We start from the raw sequence: 24,978 nt of genomic DNA on the forward strand, positions 1-24,978 counted from the left end.
AGCAGTTCCTGTTTTCCAGTTTTCACGGTTTTGACCATTCTGCCTGCCCTGACCCTGAGACTGCCTGCTGTTCTGTACCTTTTGGACTCTGATCTGAATTACTGACATCTGCCTGCCTTTGACCTGTCATTTTGCCTGCCCCCTGTTCTAGTAATAAACTTTTGTTACTTTGATGCTTTCTGCATCTGGGTCTTCCTTAAAACGTGATAGTAGGACTGTCCATGACTGATCCAGGAGACTCGGACCAGCTACACAACGCCATCTCCTCCCAAGGAGCCACCATTGGAAGGCACAAGGTGTTGCGTCATGGTCTTATGGGAGGCTTCCAGACTTTGGCCGAATGCCATGACCGAGCGTTGAACACATTGCTGGAGCAATTCTGCGGGTTGTCTGTTACGCAGCCTACTACAATGGTAACCTCTCTGCCCCTCAGTAACCCGGCTGTTAGCAGCGCCGTCTCCCCGGCCCCCCCGGTTTCCCGGGAACCATGCTTACCTTCCCCGGAACGCTTCGATAAAGAGTCAGGCACCTGTCGAGCGTTTCTCGCTCAGTGTTCCCTTATCATCGAGATGAAGCCATCCTCCTTCCCTTAGGACCGCTCTAAGAAAGTGTTCTTCATCATGCTGCCGGGAAGGCTCTTGCCTGGGCTACGGCAGTATGGGAACAACTGTCGACCGTATGCTTCAGTCTGGAGGAGTTTGTGGCAGAGGTAAAGAAAGTTTTTGATGCTCCATTGTCTGGGAGAGAGGCTGCCCGGAAGTTACTCCAGCTTTGGCAGACTGTGCGGTGGATATCCACATGTTGGCAGCTGAGAGTGCCTGGAACTCAGAAGTGCTGTTCAACATGTTCCTGCACATATCGGAGGAAGTAAAGGACGAGCTTGCAGCCCTGGAACTGCTGACAGATCTCGACTCGCTCATCTCCTTGACCATTTGGATCAATGGGCGACTACGGGAACGAAGGAAGAAGATTCGATTTCACTCACCCGCTAAGAATTCCACCTCCGCATCCTGGGAATTCCCCGATGGCTCCGTTGGGGAGGTTACCCGAGTTCCCCCGAGAGAATCCGAAGTCTGCCATTTCACCTCTTGCCGAGCCAATGCAACTAGGCAGAGCTAGGCTGTCTCCAGCTGAACGGCTATAGTATCATGACGCCGGAGAAGATGGCGGATGTTTTACATGCTCCTAACCAACTGTATTTATTTTTATTTTTTTTGCGTTGTTTGTAACTTATTTTTTTACTTATTTTGTGCATGATGTTGCTGCTACCGTCTCTTATGACCGAAAATAACTTCTGGACATCAGAACAGCGATTACTCACCACAAATTGGCAGATGTTTTTTCTCCTTTAACGAGCCCAACGAGCCCAACGTGAAGGAAATACTGCTTTCCCAGGAACAGGCCCAAATCCCCGTAATATGCGGGATGAGTGTCACGTTCTGACCTTAATTTCCTTTGTTTTGCTTTATTTAGTATGGTCAGGGCGTGAGTTGGGGTGGGCAGTCTATGTTGGTTTTTCTATGTTGGTTTTTGTGTTCAGCCTAGTATGGTTCTCAATCAGAGGCAGGTGTCGTTAGTTGTCTCTGATTGAGAATCATACTTAGGTAGCCTGGGTTTCACTGTTGGTTTGTGGTTGTTTGTTTCCGTGTGAGTGTTTGTCGCCACATGGTACTGTTTCGGGTTTTCGTTTTCATCACATCGTTTATTGTTTTGTATTTCAGTGTTCAGTTCGTTTTTAATAAATCGTCATGAACACTGCTGCATCTTGGTCCGGTCCTTACTGTAAATCTGCCGCTACAACGAGAAGATGGAGAAAAAGAGGGCTGAGGTCGTATAAACCCCCACTGCCTTCCGTTCTAGTAGTTAACCTGCAAATATTGGAAAACAAAATCTACAACCTACGAGGAAGATTAAACTACCAACGGGACATAAAAAACTGTGATATCTTATGCTTCACAGAGTTGTGGCTGAACGACAACATTGTCAACATACAACTGGCTGGTAATACGCTGTATCGGCAGGATAGAACAGTGGCGTCTGGTAAGACAATGGGTGTTGGACTATGTATATTTGTAAACAACAGCTGGTGCACGATATCTAAGGAAGTCTTAAGGTTTTGCTCGCCAGATAATCTGTAGACCACAGTCTAAATAGAGAGTTTTCATCTGTAGAGACATATGCTGGCACTAAGATCGAACTCAATGAGCTGTATTCCGCCATAAGCAAACAGGAAAACGCTCATCCAGAGGCTGCACTCCTAGTGGCCGGGGACTTTAATGCAGGGAAACTTAAATCTGTTTTACCAAATTTCTATCAGCATGTGCAATGTGCAAACAGAGGGAAAAATGCATACAAAGCTCTCCATAGCCCTCATTTTGGCAAATCTGAACATAATTCTATCCTCCTGATTCCTGCTTACAAGCAAAAATGGAAGAAGGAAGCATAAGTGATTCAGTCAATAAAAAGTTGTCAGTGTATCGATGACGTTGTTCCAACAGTGACTGTATGTACATACCCCAACCAGAAGCCATAGATTACAGGCAACATCCGCACTGAGCTATAGGCTAGAGCTGCCACTTTCAAGGAGCGGGACTCTAACCCAGAAGTGTATAAGAAATCCTGCTATGCCCTCCAACAAACCATCAAACAGGCAAAGGCCAATACAGGGCTAAGATTGAATCGTACTACACCGGCTCCGAAGCTCATCTTATGTGGCAGGGCTTGCAAACTATTACAGACTACAAAGGGAAGAACAGCCGCGAGCTGCCCAGTGACACAAGCCTACCAGACGAATTAAATCATTTCTATGCTCGCTTCGAGGCAAGCAACACTGAGGCATGAATGAGAGCCTCAGCTGTTCTGGATGACTGTGTGATCATGCTTTCCATACCCGATGTGAGTAAGACCTTTAAACAAGTCAACCTTCACAAGGCCGCAGGGCCAGACGGATTATCAGTATGTGTGCTCCGGACATGTGCTGATGAACTGACTGGGGTCTTCACTGACATTTTCAACCTCTACCTGATTGAGTCGGTAATACCAACATGTTTCAAGCAGACCACCATAGTCCCTGTGCCAGAAGAACACTAAGGTAACCTGCCTAACTGACTACAGACATATAGCACTCACGTCCGAAGCCATGAAGTGCTTTGAAAGGCTGGTAATGGCTCACATTATACCACCCAAACAGATCAACAGATTATGCAATCTCTATTGCACTCCACACTGCCCTTTACCACCTGGACAAAATTAACACCTACGTGAGAATGCTTTCCACTGACTACAGTTCAGCGTTCAAAAACATAGTGCCCTCAACACTGGAGCCCCTTGGGGGTGCATGCTCAGTCCCCTCATGTACTCCCTGTTCACACATGACTGCACAGCCAGGCATGACTCCGCATGAAGTTTGCTGACGACACAACAGTGTCGACAACGATCACCGACAACGACGAGACAGCCTATAGGGAGGAGGTCAGAGACCTGGCCGGGTGGTGCCAGAATATCAACCTATCCCTCAACATAATCAAGACAAAGGAGATGATTATGGACTACAGGAAAAGGAGGACCAAGCACACCCCCATTCTCATCAACGGCTGTAGTGGAGCAGGTTGAGAGCTTCAAGTTTCTTGGTGTCCATATCACCAACAAATTAACATGGTCCAAGCACACCAAGACAGTCGGGAAGAGGGCACGACAAAACCTATTCCCCCTCAGGAGACTGAAAAGATTTGACATGGGTCCTCAGATCCTCAAAATGTTTTACAGCTGCACCATCGAGAGCTTCCTGACTGGTTGCATCAGTGCCTGGCATGGCAACTGCTCGGCCTCCGACCGCAAGGTACTACAGAGAGTAGTGTGTATGGCCCAATACATCACTGGGGCCAAGCTTCGTGCCATCCTGAATCTCTATACCAGGCGGTGTCAAAGGAAGGCCCTAAATATTGTCAAAGACTCCAGCCACCCTAGTCATAGACTGTTCTCCCACACGGCAAGCGGTACCGGAGTGCCAAGTCTAGGTCCAAGAGGCTTCTACCCCCAAGCAATAAGACTCCTGAACATTTAATCAAATGGCTACCCAGACTATTTGCATTCCCCCCTCTTTTACGCCGCGGCTACTCTGTGTTGTTATTTATGCATAGTGACTTTAATAACTCTACCTACATGTACATATTACCTCGACTAACCGGCACATTGACCCTGTACCAGTACCCCCTGTATATAGTCTCGCTATTGTTATTTTACTGCTGCTCTTTAATTACTAGTTCATTTTATTTCTTATTATTTTTCATAATTTTTTTTACTGTGTTGTACTTGAGGGCTTATAAGTAAGCATTTGACCTGTTGTATTCAGCGCATGTGACTAATAACATTTGATTTGATTTGACAGAATTAGACTTCACACTAAGAGTTGCACTTATTGCGGGATTGCTGGTCATTTCGTCTCCACCTGTCCACTAAAAGACCAGGCTCACCGGTAGTAGCAAGTAATCTGTTGGGCCATACGGAGATCTATTCATATCCCCTTACTCGCATCCCTTTTCATTCCATTTTGCTGTGGGGGAACATGTCGAAATCTCTCCGGGCACTCACCGACTCTGTGGCCAATGAAAGCTTTATGGACGCTACCCTGGCATCTGAGCTGGGCATCCCCACTTAGCCTCTTTCCATTCCCATGAACATTAGAGTGCTGGAAGGGCGCTCTATTGGCCAGGTCACCCATAATACCACCCCCATCAACCTACATGTGTCAGGAAACCACAGTGAGATGATCCGATTCCTGCTCATTAAGTCTCCTCGGGTTCCCGTGTTATTGGGATTCTCTTGGCTCCAGCGACACAATGCCCTTATTGACTGGTCTGCTGGTGCCATCATGGGCTGGAGCCCGTTATGCCACTCTCATTGCCTGAAGTCAGCGCAGCCTTCCCCCGGGATGTCTTCCTGGGGGCTCTGAAGTTGCCACCGGACCTCTCTGCCAGTTCCACAGAGTACCAGGACCTCTGGGAGGTGTTCAGTAAGGCCCGGGCCACTTCACTTCCACCTCACTGACCCTATGACTGCTGGATTGACCTTCTCTCAGGCATCACTCCGCCCCTGGGACGACTGTACTCTCTGTCAGGTTCGGAGATCAAGGCTATGGAGACCTACCTTCTCAAGACCACCTCCAGGTATCGACAACAAGGGGACCACCACCGGACCCCGGCTTCCCGGTATCGTCTCGGGGAGAAGGTATGACTGTCCACCCGGGATCTGCCCCTCCAGGTGGAGTCCCACCAACTTTCCCCCCGGAGGCGGTCCTCATGAGAGCCAATTTCATCATAGCAATTTATGTTTTTTGTGACTGCACTTGAAACAACTTTCAAAGTTCTTGAAATGTAACCTTATTGACCTTCACGTCTTAAAGTAATCATGGACTGTCATTTCTCTTTGTTTATTTGAGCTGTTCTTTACCAAATAGGGCTATCTTCTGTATACCACCCCTACCTTGTCACAACACAACTGATTGGCTCAAACGCATTAAGAAGGAAAGCAATTCCACAAATTAATTTAGAAACCATTGACTCTCTATATTTTGACCATGACAGCTTGCTATCTAGGGTTACACCCAACAGTTTAGTCTCCTCAGGTAACACTCGTCTTCTTCCTCTGAGGAGGAGTAGGAGAGATCGGACCAATGTGCAGCGTGGTAAGTCTCCGTAACGATACTTTATTTACATGAACACTAAACTACAAAATAACAACGTGAAATACCAAAACAAACGAAACAGTCCCGTGTGGCACAAACACTGACATGGAAAATAATCACCCACAACTCAAAGTGAAACCAGGCTACCTAAGTATGGTTCTCGATCAGGGACAACGATATACAGCTACCTCTGATTGAGAACCACCAGGCCAGACACAGAAATCCCAAATCATAGAAAAAGGAACATAGACAACATACCCAACTCACGCCCTGACCATACTAAACAAAGACATAACCAAAGAACTAAGGTCAGAACGTGACACCTCAACTTGCTCAATTGCCACATCATTCAATAATAGATGTAAATGAGGTTTCACATTGAGCAAGTGATTTGTCCCCAAAATTTGGCTTTCATTTTTGAGATATTTAGCACCAGCCTATTGCTAGTTACCCACTCTAGAACTGACTGGAGCTCCATGTTAAGGGTGTCAATCATTTATTTTGCTGTTGCAGCTGACGTGTAAACTCTTGAGTTGTCAACGTACATAGATACACAGGCTTTTTTCAAGGTCTGTGGAAGGTCGTTAGTCAAAACAGAAAACAGTAATGGCCCTAGCCGGCTGTCCTGCAGTACACCACACTCAACTGAATTTGCATGAGAGAGGCTTTTCATAAACCCTCTGTGTTCTATTAGAAAGGTAACTCTCAATTCATAATTAGGCAGACGGTGCAAATCCATAACACCTACATTTCAGCAATGGGTTGTCATCAATTACATCAAAAGCAACATTGAAGTCTAACAAAACAGCTCCCGCAATATTTTTACTATCAATTTCTTTCAGCAAAGCATCAGGCATTTGTGTCAGTGCCGAGCATGTTGAGTGCCCTTCCCCAGATCTGTGCCTCGACACAATTCTGTTTTGGAGCTCTACGGACAATTCCTTCGACCTCATGGCTTGGTTTTTGCTCTCACATGCACTGTCAACTGTGGGTCCTTATATAGACATGTGTGTGCCTTTCTAGGATGCACCTAAGCACAATTTCGAGTCTCATAGCAAATGGTCTAAATACTTAAGTATATAAGGTATTTCTATTTTTGAGGGTATTGTGTGAAGATTGAGGACTTTTTTCAATTTCATCCATTTTAGAATAAGGATGCAACTTAACAAAATGTGGAAAAGGGGAATGGTTCTAAATTCTTCCCGAATGCACTGTATATAGCAAAGCTGTCATCAAGGCAAAGGGTGGCTACTTTGAAGTATCTCAAATATAAAATATATTTAGATTTATGTAACACTTTTTTGGTTACTTAATTATTCCGTGTGTGTTATTTCATAGTTTGATGTCTCCAGTATTATTCAAATATGTAGAAACGAGTAAAAATACAGAAAAACCTTGAATGAGTAGGTTTGCTCAAACTTTTGACTGGTACTGTATATATTTTTTCCACACATATTTCACCCATTTTTGGGTAGGCTCAAAACTACCTTCATACTTCCATTCCATTTTTTAAAAGTGGTACCGGTTACCTTCAGACAAGTCCTGTGACACTTGTGGGGGTCATAGAGCAAAACAGAGAACACCATCACGTTCGTGAGAGTCTCCCCTTTCCATGGAGTTGAAATTGTAGTTTGGACGCTACAGACGTTTTTGTGAGAAGACAGATTTTCGGATGTCTTATGGTCTAGCAAACATTGCTCTAGCTCTGCCAATTCCAATTCAGATGTGTAAGTGCGACAGGCCGATGTGGTGGATCTCCAGCTTAAACTGACACATTTTGATAAGGATTTTTTATTATGTTACTTAGATTGACGTGCCAGTTTGTCAATCAACTCCATGGGGTTAATAGCTGGATCTGATCAGTATAGCCCGACTCATCAACCTCTTGGCTGTAGTAGGCATTCAGAACTGAAATGATGTGTGCCTGAGCTTGATCAAAGTACTTAGAAAACACATCTTGTTTTTTCTGCAGCTGAGCTAAGAGTCTTATAATCTCTTCCCTAAGCTGCTTGATGATGATACATTTGGAAAAGACAAAAAATGTATGTTCATTTATCAGTTCCACCTTATTTTCCTCCTCTTGCGTAGACATCCTCTCACACCAAGCACATTTGAACCCAGACGTAGACACACATACCACTGGTGTTTTAACTTTAGCACTGCTAGCGTTATCTTTCTCTATTAGCATGATAGCTAACTGCTAACTATTGTGCTTTTTTAGAAGAAATCCAGAACGCAAATGTGCAGTACCAGCCGAAAAAACTAACCGCATTTTGAAATCCTTAGCTATAAGACCTTCAACTTTGATAAAGAAAGTATTTCAGATAAATGTTTCCCATAAAAACAACAAACCTAGTGTAGGTCAGATTCACCGAAAGGTACAGTTGAAGTTGGAAGTTTACATACACCTTAGCCAAATACATTTAAACTCAGTTTTTCACAATTCCTGACATTTAATCCAAGTAAAAAGTCCCTGTCTTAGGTCACTTAGGATCACCACTTTATTTTAAGAATGTGAAATGTCAGAATAATAGTAGAGAGAATGATTTATTTCAGCTTTTATTTATTTATTAACATTCCCAGTAGGTCAGAAGTTTAAATACACTCAATTAGTATTTGGTAGCATTGCCTTTAAATTGTTTAACTTGGTTCAAACGTTTCGGGTATCCTTCCACAAGCTTCCCAAAATAGGTTGGGTGAATTTCGGGCCCATTCCTCCTGACAGAGCTGATGTAACTGAGTCAGGTTTGTAGGCCTCCTTGCTCGCACGCACTTTTTCAGTTCTGCCACAAATTTTCTATAGGAATGAGGACAGGGCTTTGTGGCCACTCCGATACCTTGACTTTGTTGTCCTTAAGCCATTTTGCCACGACTTTGGAAGTATGCTTTGGGTCAATGTCCATTTGGAAGACCATTTGCGACCAAGCGTTAACTTCCTAACTGATGTCTTTAGATGTTACTTCAATATATCCACATATCCACACATTTTCCTACCTCATGAAGCCATCTATTTTGGGAAGTGCACCAGTCCCTCCTGCAGCAAATCACACCCACAACATGATGCTGCCACCCCCGTGGTTCACGGTTGCAAGCCCCCCCTTTTTCCTCCAAACATAACGATGGTCATTATGGCCAAACAGTTCTATTTTTGTTTCATCAGACCAGAGGACATTTCGCCAAAAAGTATGATCTTTGTCCCCATGTGTAGTTGCAAACTGTCGTCTGGGTTTTTTATGGCGGTTTTGGAGCAGTGGTTTCTTCCTTGCTGAGCGGCCTTTCAGGTTATGTCGATATAGGACTCGTTTTACTGTGGATATAGATACTTTTGTACCTGTTTCCTCCAGCATCTTCACAATGTCCTTTGCTGTTGTTCTGGGATTGATTTGCACTTTTTGCATCAAAGTACGTTCATCTCTAGGAGACAGAACGTGTCTCCTTCCTGAGCGGTATGATGGCTGCGTGTCCCATGGTGTTTATACTTGCGTACTACTGTTTGTACAGATGAACGTGGTACCTTCAGGCATTTGGAAATTGCTCCCAAGCATGAAACATACTTGTGGCGGTCTACAATTTGTTTCTGTGGTCTTGGCTGATTTCTTTTGATTTTCCTCATGATGTTAAGCAAAGAAGCACTGAGTTTGAAGATAGGCCTTGAAATACATCCACAGGTACACTTCCGTTTGACTCAAATAATGTCAATTATCCTACCAGAAGCTTCTAAAGCCATGACATAATTGTCTGGAATGTTCCAAGCTGTTTGAAGGCCCAGTCAACTTAGTGTATGTAATCTTCTGACCCACTGGACTTGTGATACAGTGAATTATAAATGAAATAATCTGTCTGGAAAAATTACTTGTGTCACGCACAAAGTAGATGTTAATGATTCCAACCTAAGTGTACATAATCTTCCGACTTCAACTGTATGTCGGAAAGTAAGAAGGTATGTTGAGTGTTTTAAAGTCTAAATGTATGAAATATACTGTAAATACAATATTATGTTTTATGTTACGCAGTTGCGCTGTAATATGCACAAAACATATCTTTACTCATGTTTACATTCTAGAGTAATACCATCCAGTTTGAAGTTTAACAATGAGGAGTCTGGCCTTTTGGTTCATGATACAGATCTAGATCCAGATCCTCTCAATGTCAATTACTTGTCAGTACTGTTGATGCACTTGGGCATCAGCTGTGAAAATCTCTGCAAAGTATTGATTTTTGACTTTCAGTGGCACTTCTTTACCAGGATTTGAGTATTGATAAGCTTTAGTGTTCTTTCCCCAAGTGAAGAGGCTGATCTAAAAAGCCTTGAGAGTACCCTACCCTGACTGCTCTCCAAACCTGGGGAAACCAGTATCGATCCACACAGTGTTGCAGCATCCCTCTGACAGTAAGGTTCATCTAGGGTCTGAACGTTTTATTGCTGTTGACATGGGAGTGGTTTTAATGATGAATTCAAACCACATAGGATTTCCTGCTGTTGTACAGTCACAGAAGGGCTAAAGGTACTACCATGAAGCCCTGACAACCAACCTTGAACCAGTGAACTAGTTCAATTACAGGGCTATGACAGCTAATAGGTCATTACTAATAACATACTTTTAATATTTGATCATGACAGCAATATGCAGGTAATATACAGGCCGAGTAAGAGCAAATTCATGCAAGCTTATGTTGGAAAATACAACAACTGTTATCAAGTGCCAGACCAATTGCCACTATTCCTGTTGTGAATATACTTTGAATGAATTTATGTAAGCTTGTTTGTTTAATCTTTCTCCAGTCATTTAGTTTACAAAGAACTCCAGACCCCCTGGCAGTCGTCTGCAACAGAATAAACGCACCATCGACTTCCTCTTTTTAATGATCACAGGGTTATCAGATCTTAATGTTGACACCTTCTCCATTGAATATTCATCCTGCTGGTGTTTTTGCCCATTACTTTCTGATTGCTGCTTTGCTTTATACTATTAAAGAGCCCAAAATCATTTATAACCAAAGACTGAGCGTTCAGGTTCAATGTGGATCCATTCAGGATCAAACCAGACACTTTTGATGTGGCTTTTTTTTTACATGTTAAACGAAGGGACAATTTTGTAGATTCATGTTTTCATATATGGCAAATCAGTGATGCCTCAGTGGTTCTATGTTATCAAAGCATCAATCACTGTGCTGCAGTCACAGTGTCTGTCCATGTCAACATGAGAATGTCGTCTCTGAATAGTCATCTCACTTGACTAAACGTTGTTATGACATGGACGTCAATCAATCAATCAAATGTATTTATAAAGCCCTTCTTACATCAGCTGATATCTCAAAGTGCTGTACAGAAACCCATCCTAAACCCCCAAGAGAATGCAGGTGTATTCTCTTCATAACTAGTGGTGTGAAACACAAGGAGAGGCTGGTTAACGAATTGTGCTGTCTCCAATATTGCCAAAAGATACTATTTTATTTAACAGCAGTGGTCAGAGTGGGATGTACATTGGGCGGCAAATTTAACCTTCTGAAACAATGGCTGCTCACCCACGAGATGGTCAAAGAAGCACAATGGAGTGGTATAGTAAGACCAGGGTGGTATTATATTTAACAAAGCATGGCTGAAGTGTTATCCAGACAATGTTTTTAACCATTCTGAAACCACCGTACTTCCTGAAACAGTTCAGTTAAACTTGAAAGGGACTTTTACTACATAATCTTAACTGGAGCTCCTGAGTGGTGCAGCGGTCTAAGGCACTACATCTCAGTGTTAGAGGCGTCACTACAGACCCTGGTTTGATTTCCGGCTGTAGCACAACTGGCCGTGATTGGGATTCCCACAGAGTGGTTTGGCTGAGGTAGGCTGTCATTGTAAATAAGAATTTGTTCTTAACTGACTTGCCGAGTTAAATAAATAAATAGTGTTCTGTGTGCTATGTGATTGAGCACAAACTACGATTTCTGACTGTTTATCCTTCTTTGTGAAATACAACAGTAAGCAAGATGCGATGTCAACAATGAACCACAGCTGAGGAAACCTGTACATAGTTGTGAGACGTGCACATGGGACTGCTTCACAAGTGAAATGTGTGTCAGCTGTGCCTTATTGAAAAAATGCTGTCTATAACCCAAGGGGGAGCTTTCATGTTTTTGTTTTTCTATTTGCTTCTGTTCTGCTTTGTCCTACTGTCCAGTCTGTGTTCTAATTTAATTCCTGTAAGGAATAGAGAGTGTAGGATAAAGGGGTGGGGGTGTTGGGAGGGTAACTGTAAAGGGCTCCTTCTACACCCTAGTGGGCCCTCAGTTTTAGAAGGGGGGTAACAGCTCACTCTACATTCCGGGGGTATGGGGAAATAGGTACTAACTATACTGCAGTGGCACAAGACAAGACAATGAAACACCAGTAGACACACCCATAAAAACAACTACGTCAATGCTAATACTACTGATCTTCTGTTGTTTTACTAATCATACTGTATAGTTTTCCAGCTAACAGTAGGAATTACAAATATATGTTCCCATGGGTGCCAGTTTGGGTTGCCAGCTATTGTTGGAATGGTATTTCTAAACAATTATTTCCCAAAAATATGTCTCTTAAATGGTTCTCCTTCTCATATTAAATCACTCTTTGTACCTTTCATTGGTTGTTTTATTTCATGCCAAGTTAATGCTTTGTTCAACGTCCAGGAAAAAAGCTCTGAATTTTGTTTGTGAGTCATTTGTTTTTCTTCATTAAGATTTACCTGCAATGTCAATTTTCAACATCAACACTATCTTTAATTTTAAAAAATTGTAAATCCATTTCAAGAAGTTTCAAAAGCCTCGTCTTCCCTAACCAGTCACTTCATTATTTTAAATGTTGTAGTTAGGCATGCACATACTGTAGAAATAGTTTGTAATAGATGTGTTATTGCGTTCAGTTACCCATCTCAAGTATGGCTGAAAGTTGAAGCGCCATTCAAAAAATAATATTAGTGCTTCTTTCTTATTGAAAATGATGCTTTCCAATAGAGGGCAGTGCAGAATGGGAAGCAAGCATTAACATTCAGCTTCAATTCTTCCTGGGACATTTCATCTGTCATTTAAGCAATCATGTATTTCATTTTTTTTATTTGATCAATATCCAAATTGATCCCATTAAGAGAAATAATAATAATAATTTTCTGAGAGCAATGGCTATGAAGGCAGCCAGGTAAAGATTGCATGGATATTTTACTGTGATGATTAGATTGACAGTCATTTAACCTAGGCAATATTATATGATTTCTGCTGTTCTATTTTTGCAAACCAGTATTTCACTGACTCACACTGATTTAATACATTTCTACTGAACAGTAGTACATTTTGAAGCATATTTGAATACTGTTGGACTCACTTACAGCACTCTGCCATCATCAGAGCACAATTCCAGCCTCGATGTTGAAGCAGGCTGCCGACCGGCAGATGAAGAATGAGCTTCAGAGTGTGGTTTCACACAGGGCTAATGATGCCTGTGGCGACTACAGGCTACAGTTGACCCATAACCAAGGCTGCTGTGACAGAGCAACAAGGGGTCCTATTTAAAAGGAGCACACTCTGAAGTGCACTGTAAGCACCCTCTTTGATTGTGGCCAAGTCAAGTCTATGTAATATCCTACACCACGCAACAGAGAGGCGTAGAAGGTAAGAGTTGCATGCTCAAGGTGTTTAGTCAATGATACAGGACAAAAGAGTAGGCCTGGAGTAGCATACAGCATGTGTGAGCAGTTTGGCCATTGCGGTTCAGGGATCAGAGAGAAATAGAGTATTCACTTTGATAACTTATATTTGTGTAATGCATACACTAGTACCCTGTATCAGTATCTCCCGGGCCATGTGATTCAATGGAATTATGGACACCATTAAATTACTACTATGTTATCATCCGCTCTGTTAATCTCTGTGAAACCTCACATTTTGCCGTAATATTTGCTTCTGTGTGTGTGTGTGTGTGTGTGTGTGTGTGTGTGTGTGTGTGTGTGTGTGTGTGTGTGTGTGTGGGAGGGGGGGTGGTAAAGTGGATGATATTGAGTCTGACTTCATAAATCACCCAGACACTGATAAACTCCCCACACACCCACACACCGCTAATGGGCAACCCTTAAGGAGTGTGAGTGTCTCGTGCTGCGTTTGATTCAACATTTATTAACCCCCTCACACACACACAAATACACTCAAGTTAGCTTCTGAAGGACCGAGGAAAGGGTCGGTGGCATTCACATCATTATTACAAGGCTGTGACCAAGTCAGGCTGAATTAATCATTGCTGATAGTGTTCAAATGTATTTTGGCTTCTATAACTATTTCCCACCATTTCCATCTCATAAGTTATATCCTGTCTCTAATGTAACTCCCTATTTCCCATCTAATATCCTGCCATCCCTCCTCATAAAAATAGTAATTGTCTGCCTCCACATCAAATATAGACATTCTGTGCTCCCACCTCACACAGTCAAGTTGGTCCCCCCACTTAAACATAGTTACTACCTATTGCTCTTCATCACGTACCAGTGTAGTCACAACTCACATTGGCAATTTTTATACAATTCTCTGCTTAGAGTACCTATCGTACAATATGTACATTAGTCCAGCAGCCTCATTTTACACTGTACTGTAGGCCGTTTGGATGTAAATTATGTGCCTTAAGGCAGGGATATTCAACTATTAAAAGCGTCTTAAAAGTAATTTTGTCATTTTAAAAGCATCTAACAAAACTAAGCATCTCAATAAATAAAACAAAGATAAGCCAAATCAGGTAATGCCAAATTCTACTCTGAAGGAATTATGCTTTGAATTCATTTCCCTCGAATTCATTTCCCTCGAAAATCAAATCAAATCAAGAGTCGGGTTTCTATTCCGCAACAACGCCTCCTTCACTCACGCCGCCAAACTTACCCTAGTAAAACTGACTATCCTACCGATCCTCGACTTCGGCGATGTCATCTACAAAATTGCTTCCAACACTCTACTCAGCAAACTGGATGCAGTTTATCACAGTGCCATCCGTTTTGTCACTAAAGCACCTTAAACCACCCACCACTGCGACTTGTATGCTCTAGTCGGCTGGCCCTCGCTACATATTCGTCGCCAGACCCACTGGCTCCATCTACAAGTCCATGCTAGGTAAAGCTCCGCCTTATCTCAGTTCACTGGTCACGATGGCAACACCCATCCGTAGCACGCGCTCCAGCAAGTGTATCTCACTGATCATCCCTAAAGCCAACACCTCATTTGGCCGCCTTTCGTTCCAGTTCTCTGCTGCCTGTGACTGGAACGAATTGCAAAAATCGCTGAAGTTGGAGACTTTTATCTCCCTCACCAACTTCAAACATCTGCTATCTGAGCAGCTAACCAATCGCTGCAGCTGTACATAGTCTATCGGTAAATAGCCCACCCATTTTTACCTACCTCATCCCCATACTGTTTTTATTTATTTACTTTTCTGCTCTTTTGCACACCAATATCTCTACCTGTACATGACCATCTGATCATTTATCACTCCAGTGTTAATCTGCAAAATTGTAATTATTCGCCTACCTCCTCGTGCCTTTTGCACACAATGTATATATTCTCCCCTTTTTTTCTACTGTGTTATTGACTTGTTAATTTGTTTACTCCATGTGTAACTCTGTGTTGTCTGTTCACACTGCTATGCTTTATCTAGGCCAGGTCGCAGTTGCAAATCAGAACTTGTTCTCAACTAGCCTACCTGGTTAAATAAAGGTGAAATAAAAATAAATCAAATAAAAAGTCATTAGGTGCATTTTTATTTTGTCACACTCCCTTCTAATAAGTCCTTGTGAGCATCAGAGAGTCGTAGCTTTCAGGAATAGGTTAATCATATTTTGTAGCTTAAACTGTTCAAACACTAGAGCCAGATTCATATGAAGAAAAAATAATAACCGATAAAGTGAGCATCGGATTTTGGCTCAGATCTTTTTTTAAACCTTTTCATCATGTTCAGAATTTATCAAAAGGCCAGTCTAAATAAATAAACGGGCCGCCAGTTGAAGAGCCCTGCCTTGGAGTGCCCCAAAAATGTTAGTTCAACTTTAAACAAAACAGCACCCAGCAAGAGACGCTAATGCCTTGGCGATTCCAGACTATTGCACATGCAGATAAGCATTGTCAAACAGACAGATATTAGACTGGGCTGAGACTGCGCTACCCTATCAGGTTCCCTCCCTCTCTGTCTGGACGGCTCTCTGAGGCCCTGACACCTAGGCACCATGCAGCCAGACCAGCCTCCACAGCTGCTACAGTAGCTGCAGCATTCTAATACCAACACACACCGCCACAGCCCAGCACTATAAAAACTAACTAAAACTATCATTTCAAACATGGCATTCTTTGATGCTATTGTAATGATCTTTGGGATCTTGAGAGAGGGGGGGATAAAGAAATTGAGAAAATAAACTCCCCAAAAAGAGCCGGCTGAGGAAGACAACGGCAAGGGGAAACTCTGCTTTAAATGAGAGCAAGGAAGAAACCTTGAGAGGAAACAGACCTCTAGAGGGAAGCCTGTATCTTCTCTGCCCTGTTGGCCAAAAGTTTAGATTTTATGACCGATGTAGTTATGCCATGCTGTGGAGGCATAACTGGACGCAGCTAGGCAGGGGCAAGGCCATGCAGATGTGGAGTTTGGCAGTGGATACAGTGTATCATCTGCAATCTCACACTGTTAATGTTCATCTCCAATAGGTAACATATAGTCCAGAACACTCAGCTGTGTGTGTGTGTCCGTGTGAAATTGTGAACGTATGTGATGCTGCATGCAATCGCGGTGAGTGATGTTCTGAGACTGAGTGGATGTATTACTTCACGTATTAACCTATGACTACAGCTTAGTTGTCAGAGAGCGGGAACCAGAGTGTCTCAGGCTGGAGAAAGTGCAGGTCTAGCCTTGTTCTGTTGATGAAGCGGCGGCACTTCAGAGGCTCCAGGACCCCCTGGCACCAGTCTCCCCAGTCCTCCAGACAGACTGGGAGCATCTGGGCTCCGTCAGCACCTCTGGCCCCCGCAGACTATGATCTAAATGACGAGTCCAGGAAAGAGGAGTGGACTGGATCAGGGAGAGGGAAAATAAGAGCCTTGATGCCAAGTACTGTCTGCAGCCTTGTGCAAAATACACTTTACCTATTAGCAGTTCTGTATGACTACAGAAGACATACTGTAGATATTGGCCAATGTCTAGTATCTTGTTTGTCAGTAATTATATTAGTTTAATTCTATTCTAAATTGAAGTGGGGATATGTAAAACGTCTGTCTCAATGGGCCAGTAGTAGTCAATAACAGTATAACGTATAGTATTTATTTATACTGCATTGCAAAGTGTGTTACAGACAGGATTCAATGTTCATACAAATAATCCTATATGTGTCAAACCGATATGGACTCATCCTTAGTTAGTTATATGTGTTCGACTGGTGGAGCTGGAGCATCATCTTACAGGAAGGCTTTCACTGACTTGCCATGATGAATTCATATGAATTGATTCCAAATACACCTAGCCCCAATCAAACATGACAAAAAGTAACAGCTCACTACGTTGAAAATGTTTGAGATATTGTGTGTAAAATAGTATCAATGTGATTCATTTACGATGATTGATGATTTACAATTAAGTCCACTTGCCATCGCACTACAAAAGCCTGTGTGTTGCAATTGGATCTGACACATACACGGTTCTGCGTGTGAGGTAATTCGTTGACGAGGGGCCAAATTCATTTATGGAACAGTGGTATTGGCAGGCGTGGACACAGCAAAAGCAACGATAATCACAGAGGTTTGGTGCGGTGTGACAAGGACTCTTCAGGGAAAAGCCCTTACAAGCTGGCTTTGGTTGGCCATCGCTCCATTAGGTAGAGGCTAGAGGGAGACGTCTTCCTTAGGTCATTTCTCAGGGAGTTTATAGAATATAGTATTTTATATAGCATGTAGACAATTTAAACAAAAAATTAAACAAATATATATAGTGCTCTTTTATTTGGTTTTGGGGGAAAATTACGTGCTGAGTGCTGAGAAACTTTTTCAGGCTGAAAAGAATAATACATTTCTGTAGGGTACAAGATGAGGTAAGGGCCAAGGCACATCCTCTTTGGGGAGTTCAGGGATATGGGGTGAGAGTAGCTTAACGTTTGTGAAACTTCATGTTGTTTGACAGAGGACCCTGTCTCAAGCTGCTAGCTCTCTCTTCAGGTTTCTTTCAAACACATTGTTAATGAACCTCATTGACAATCAAACTGCCGCTGTCACCCCCCGAGGATGCAAAGCTCTCAGACCATGCCTGTTTGTCACAGTGTCCCCCACTCAGTGTCGACTGTAAGACCATGGCTGGCAGACAGTTAGTGGTTTGCACAGCGGTGCTGACTCAAATGGCATGCTTCCTGTTGCTTTGCAGCTGCCACCTCTGCTACTTCCATTACTTTCTATAGCATGCAGATGTTCTATCAACATTCCCCGCCAAGGGGACTGCAATAACTGTGAGATTCATGCCATGTTTCACAGGCATGTCAAGTGGCACAATTAAAGGGAGAAATACAGTACCAGGTTTTCCGCAGGGGCTTAAATATGTGTCAATATATATATATATATATATACACACTGCCGTTCAAAAGTATGGGGTCAATTAGAAATGTCCTTGTTTTTGAAGGAAAAACACATTTTTGTCCATTAAGGTAGCATAAAATTGATCAGAAATACAGTGTAGACACTGTTAATGTTGTAAATGAATATTGTAGCTGGAAACGACAGATTTTTTATGGAATATCTTCATAAACGTACAGAGGCCCATTATCAGAAACCATCACTCCTGTGTTCCAATGGCACATTGTGTTAGCTAATCCAAGTTGATCATTTTAAAAGGCTAATGGATCATTAGAAAACCATTTGCAATTATGTTAGCACAGCTGAAAACTGTTGTCCTGATTGAAGAAGCAATAATACTGGCCTTCTTCAGACTAGTTGAGTATCTGGAACATCAGTATTTGAGGGTTCGATTACAGGCTCAAAATGTCCAGAAACTAAAAACCTTCTTCTGAAGCTCGTCAGTCTATTCTTGAAGGCCAGCATCCCAGAGTCACCTCTTCACTGTTGACATTGAGACTTGTATTTTGCGGGTACTATTTAATGAAGCTGCCATTTGAGGACTGTGAGGCATCTGTTTCTCAAACTAGACACTCTAATACACTTGTCCTCTTGCTCAGTTGTGCACCGGGGCCTCCCACTCCTCTTTCTATTCTAGTTAGGGCCAGTTTGCTCTGTTCTGTGAAGGGAGTAGTACTACACAGCGTAGTACGAGATATTCAGTTTCTTGGCAATTTCTCACATGGAATATCCTTCATTTCTCAGAACAAGTATAGACAGACGAGCTTCAGAAGAAAGTTATTTTTTTCTGGCCATTTTGAGCCTGTAATCGAATCCACAAATATTCTCCAGATACTCAACTATGTGCCATTGGAACACAGGAGTGATGGTTGCTGATAATGGGCCTCTGTACACCTAGATGTAGATACTCCATAAAAAATCTGCCGTTTCCAGCTCCAACAGTCATTATATATATATACAGTATATTATCTTTTTTTCTAGGGGGGCTGTTTCATAAGGGTTAAAGAATCCACATGATTTTAACAGCCATTTCCCTGAGTTGAGCTGTTCTGTGAGTCTTTGTGTGGCGGACCTGTTGCGACCCTCAACGGATATGGAAATGGGGGTAAGGTTTTATGGGCCAAACGGATTGGACACAGTCAAGCTCAGGGGACATGAATATTGGATGTTATTTCTGCTCTCTTTTTTATGTAATCCATTGCCAATACATTATTAATAGATGATATCATATCCAGAACTAGTGGATAAAGCACTACTGAGAGGAACTATGAAAGGTGCACTATGTGTCAGAGTGTGGCATAAAAATGCAGTTGTAGTGACATTACTTAATCGCTGTAGTCTAACACTTTCTGACCAGGGCTTTCTGTAGATCCTGGTGGAGTGTGCCTATGGGAAGACAAATATAGTAATAACTCTGCCAGAGTAAATCCTGCATCCGTGGATCTGAAATGCTTTCAATCATTCATATAGTATCAAATGATACCCAAGTACAAGTTGAATGTTTTTTTAGCGTTAGCATACTTTTCTCATTCTTCTATTCCACAGTAAAATAAGTAGAGCTCTTAACACAGACCTAACTTTATCTACACTGAACTAAAATGTAAATGCAACATGTAAAATGTTGGCCTCATGTTTCATGAGCTGCAATAAAAAAAAATCACAGAATTGTTCTACAAAAATGTGGAGCATATATTTTTTGTGTCCTTGTAAGTGAGCATTTCTCCTTTGCAAAAATAATCCATCTACCTGACAGGCATGGTATATCAAGAAGCTGATTGAACAGCATGATCATTTCACAAGTGCACCTTGTGCTGGGGACAATAAAAGGCCACTTTAAAATGTGCAGTTTTGTCAAACAACACAATGCCACAGATGTCTCAAGTTTTGAGGGAGCATGCAATTGGCACGCTGACTGCAGGAATTTCCACCAGAGCTTTTGCCAGAGAATTGAATGGTAATTTCTCTACCATAAGCCACCTCCAAAGTAGTTTTTGAGAATTTGGCAGTATGTCCATCTGGCCTCACAACCGCAGACCACATGTAAACACAGCAGCCCAGGTCCTCCACATCTGGCTCCTTCACTTGTGGAATCTTCTGAGGGGGGTGGGGGGTGCTGAGGAGTATTTCAGTCTTTAATAAAGCCCTTTTGTGGGGGAAAATTCAGGCTGATGGGCTGGGCCTGGCTCCTCAGTTGCCAAGCCGGTGGACCTATGCCCTCCCATGCCCACCCATGACTGCACCCCTGCCCAGTCGAGTAAAATCCATAGATTAGGGCCTAATTTATTTCAATTGACTGATTTCCTTATATGAACTCAGTAAAATCTTTGGAATTGTTGCATGTTGCATTTATATTTTTGTTCAGTATATATTTCCTAGCAGACTGTGGATTGCAGATAGATGGACTAATGGTCAGTCTAACCAGAGAGAAGCAGAAGAAACAATTGTCCACCTTTTAAATCCATGGTCTGCACTATCTTGATATTGTACACAAGGCAACAAAGCCATTACATCAGCACCCCTGAAAATGAACACATAAACACCTGAATAAGTCTTACATAGGGAGTGGATTCGTAAGGTAATATTATCTTTTAAGGTCAATTTGAATTGTTTTTCCTCATGGGAAACTTTGTATTGATAAAGACCAAACAAAACCCCTTTTCTGAATGCTTGTCCTCCATGGCCTCAATGAGGGTTTCATTCCTTTATGTCATCCAGCCCAATTCCCAGCATGCACAGCCATTGTGACTCTTTCAACTGGAGCTCTCCATTGACTGGCTCATTGTGCAGCCAGGCTTTTGTGTGGCGCTATCACCAGAGCACCATCTTTCACCTGAACACCGTAGGAACATCACAGTGATACGGTCAGGTATAGCATCTGAGGCACCCACGTCCGAGAGGAATAAAGCAATGGTAGAGAGAAAATATATCAAAAAACAGGAGCTATTTTAGTAATAGCAAATAAAATTGTCAGTCTGTAAACATTGATTAGAGATATTCAAAATTACCTTCTTATGCGTTGTGATAAAGTGGCAGTGTTTTTAAAACATAACAATATGCAAGCAGATGTTTGAGGCGAGGGCCCCTTGGCAACAAAAGGCTAGTTAAGATCGATATTGCTTTCAATATTTCTCTCCTTTGACAGATGACCACTACTGAGGAAAGTCTTGATAAGAGCAGCAACATATGGATGTGTTGAGCCTTGGCCTCCTTTGATTGCATGACCTCTTGACCCCAGCCTGTGTTGGAGAGCGTGGCAGCCACATGGTCCGGGTGTCTATCAGGCTCTGGTTATGGGGCGTTATTGACTCAGGATTTATAAATATTTAATGCACACATTAAGATCATGGTGGAGGGCAGCCATTAGAGTTCTGCAGTAAACAGGCTCTAACCACGATTGAGTGCTTTAGCTATAGGGTGGCTTTTGGTACAGGGAGAGCATGGTGTGATTTCCTAGCACTCATATATTCCTGCCTGGCATTACTTGGCATGATCCAAAAGACTTGCCTACTATGTTTGTTATCCTGCTATTAAAGGTCTCAGATGCACATTAAATCATTGTTCACTGATAGACAATGCATAACACTTGATTTATGCTCAGATTATAAATTATTAGAAGTGGTTACACAGAGTACATGGATTCAGGTTTTCCTTTCACAAGGTTTAGAATTTTTTGGGGAAAAAACACTGAGCAAGAAAATAGATCTAAAACTGTGTTGATCTAAAGCAAGCAGGCATGCGACTATTGTTATCAGACACTACATATTATTGAGGGAATGTTTTGATGCACACAGCGATCGTAGTTGAAAATGTAATCGTTCTCTGGTGTATCTGACCTCACACTATCAGCATCACCTGCATTATCTTATGTGCCATGAGATCTATGCATGTCGCTGGCATAATAAGCTGTGATTTGCTGATTCCTGCTCATCTTGCATTCACTTAATTGTGCATTATAGGGAGGGATGGCCATGGGCACTGGTGCCTTGATGAGAAATTGACATTTTGTGACCTGGTCTCCAGGACCACTCAGAAAGCCAGATAAGATGTTTAGTTGTTTTAAAGGAGATGTGCTATTCTTCCCCATCGCTTCTCTATCTCTCCGTTTGACCCACTTGATGAGTATAGATTTCACAGGGCCCCCTTTCAGTGCTCAAACTATGAGTTTCAAAACAATACCAACCCCTTATAGACAGCGGATAACCTTGCTCTTTCAATGCATTGATTCTTTATTAACTAGGCGGCCTAATGCAATGAAATGAGGGATTTGAATGGGGCCTCTTTAGGTTGCTTTGAATAAAAAGCTCTCACATGAAAGGCTACAATGCATTTAACAGGTCATTTTAAAGCACGGCTGTAGTGAGAGATGCAGATATAAAGATCAATATGAATGTGCTTCAAAGTCAGATTGCTGGGCCAATATCACAGAACAGAACTGCACAGAGATTTGTTTTGACTATTTATGAGAGCGTGGAAATACGTTTAAAAAGAAATACTTGTTGCAACCTGTTTCTGAATGTAAAAGACTCGAAACCCCCATGGAGAGTATGGCAGCCCTGGCTCTTACAGGGGCAATCATGAACAAAAGTGTTCTGTGTAATTTATCAATAACAATTGAAGAAATCCACAGGCATCAGCAAGTTTTTGTAGTTTTTTACTCCAAATTTTTTATAAAACATCACTTATTAATTTCTGTTTTCATTCCAAATTTGTATATTTTGAATTTTTGTTCCCTGTAAACACATTTAAGCTATGTGGCAGAGTCATAAGTTCTGAGTAAAAATGACTTGTATACATTCTACAAAACAGAAAGAAAATACAACCACAAATGGAGTTCCTTCCTCCAAGGTTGTCCCTCATGCACATTGTTTCTATTGTATCTTAACAACTATCATATGGGTCACAAACTATTTATTTGACAATACAACCAACAAAGTTTTCTCTGTGTAGATAATTTAAAATCAATATAAAAATAAACAATGAAGTTTGACTTCCCTTTAAAAAAAATGGACAGAGAGTCTTGACAGAGTAACAAAACTCTGAAGATATGTGAAATATATGGACATCGCATTTTATCAAATACAAAAAAAACATGAATGCAACAGTTCTTGGCTGAAATTCTCTGTGCTGCATCACTATTAAGGGCATGACGATTAATACATACATAATGAAAAGCAATATACAAAATTTCAGAGATAAATACAATATTTATAGTTGATATGTTACAAAATTTCCCTCAAGTGAGCGCAAGTGTGTATTGGAATGGAAATATGACAATGAACTACTTTCGACTTTAGATGGAGTTTTGCTTTAAATGTTGTTGTTGATCTAAAAGAACATGGGGGAAAAAAGACAGATGTATAAATATTTAGCACAATTTTGGCAATATCACAATAGTCTACAAGTTTATAACCACATATAAAACACATAACGGGATTTGGAGCTAGAAGGAAGAGGATGGCGCTTGTCAACAAGAAACAGACTTCACAGTAGCCTAAGAATGCATTAATATACAGTGCTAGCAAAAAAGTATTTAAAAAAAACATGGCAAAACACACTTGCTTAAAAGGAAGCTCTAAACATGGAACAGAGCTAGGTGTTCTACGTACGCCAGAGTACTTGTAGAATCCAAGATCATTTTCACTTTCGAAGATAAACTTCTAGCTACAATAAATTACAAATTTCATTTAAGATGTATGATTGAAACATGATACAATCTTACCCAGCCCCACCCATTTACTTGCATTTGATGTATTTTGTGATTGATTTCTACATTATATATCTCATATATTTTCCAGTTGAAAATCTTAAACCTTCTTGGCCCCACTGTATTTTCACACACATAAAAATACAAAAGGACACATTATAAAGACACACAAATGTGAATCTATTGAAAGAGAGTTAAAACAAAAAAAAACATTTCTGAGGCAAAGAAGTTCATAGGTAAATGTACATCAGTGTTTTACATTAAAACCAAATGGTGAGTCCACAGAGATCCTTTTCATATGGTTCACTGGACATAGCCATAGCCAAAGTTCCACCAGATAGGCATACAAAATGAAACACCCCATCGTCTTTTGTCTTCTTCGAGGTTGATCAAATGGAAAAATATAAGCAAAAAAAAAGCTCAAATCATTCAGTTCTTAATGAAATGCTTTGTCCACATTGTCCAAATCTTAACTCTTGAAATAGTCTTTTCAAAGAAAATCATGTTTTTATCTTCATTAAAAACAGAATAAGCTGTTGACTATATCCTCAGTATTATAGACTACACCAGTGTCTTTGCTGTGTGATAAAGGGGCGTCCTGTAGAGTGGTGAGTAGACTGGTGCTTGAGACGATGAAAGTGCATTTACATTGGAGGTACGACCAGACCGGACATAGCTGGAAAAAAATAGCGAAGGAGAAATTGCATTAAGCACATTAATCTTACCTAACCTATTCAATTGGATAAGCAAAACATTCAGCTATTTACATCAAAGAGCTTTAAAAAGATGTGATGTTACAATATTGTGAGACTGTGTGTATGAGTGTGTGCATGGGTGCCTGTGTGATGCGTTTGTGTGTATGTGTGGTGTGTCTGTGCATGTGTGAGTGCACACATCTCTAACAGGACAGTTTCAAAAGCCTCCCTCTTGCTCTGACATTTCAGGCCCCAGCAGGCCAGCGGGGCTACGTGTGATATTCCTCCTGGTG

At 41.7% G+C, this 24,978-nt stretch overlaps 1 protein-coding gene across 8 annotated transcripts in view; it reads right to left on the minus strand.

Annotated features, from left to right (window-relative positions):
* Window positions 1–22,920: 22,920 nt before the first annotated feature.
* LOC109898858 (transcription factor COE3) overlaps window positions 22,921–24,978 on the minus strand; it is a 72,208-nt gene continuing 70,150 nt past the window's right edge. For 6 of the 8 annotated variants that reach the window (XM_031835693.1, XM_020493919.2, XM_031835690.1 and 3 more), the window contains exon 16: window positions 23,339–24,666. In XM_031835693.1, the coding sequence (XP_031691553.1) occupies window positions 24,635–24,666 (32 nt within the window). In that variant the 3' untranslated portion in view covers window positions 23,339–24,634. Of the gene's footprint in view, window positions 24,667–24,978 lie in introns of all 8 variants that reach the window. The other 2 variants (XM_031835691.1, XM_031835686.1) reach the window with 1 other exon arrangement.

Source organism: Oncorhynchus kisutch, linkage group LG11 (assembly GCF_002021735.2).
Source record: "Oncorhynchus kisutch isolate 150728-3 linkage group LG11, Okis_V2, whole genome shotgun sequence".
NCBI lineage: Eukaryota > Metazoa > Chordata > Actinopteri > Salmoniformes > Salmonidae > Oncorhynchus > Oncorhynchus kisutch.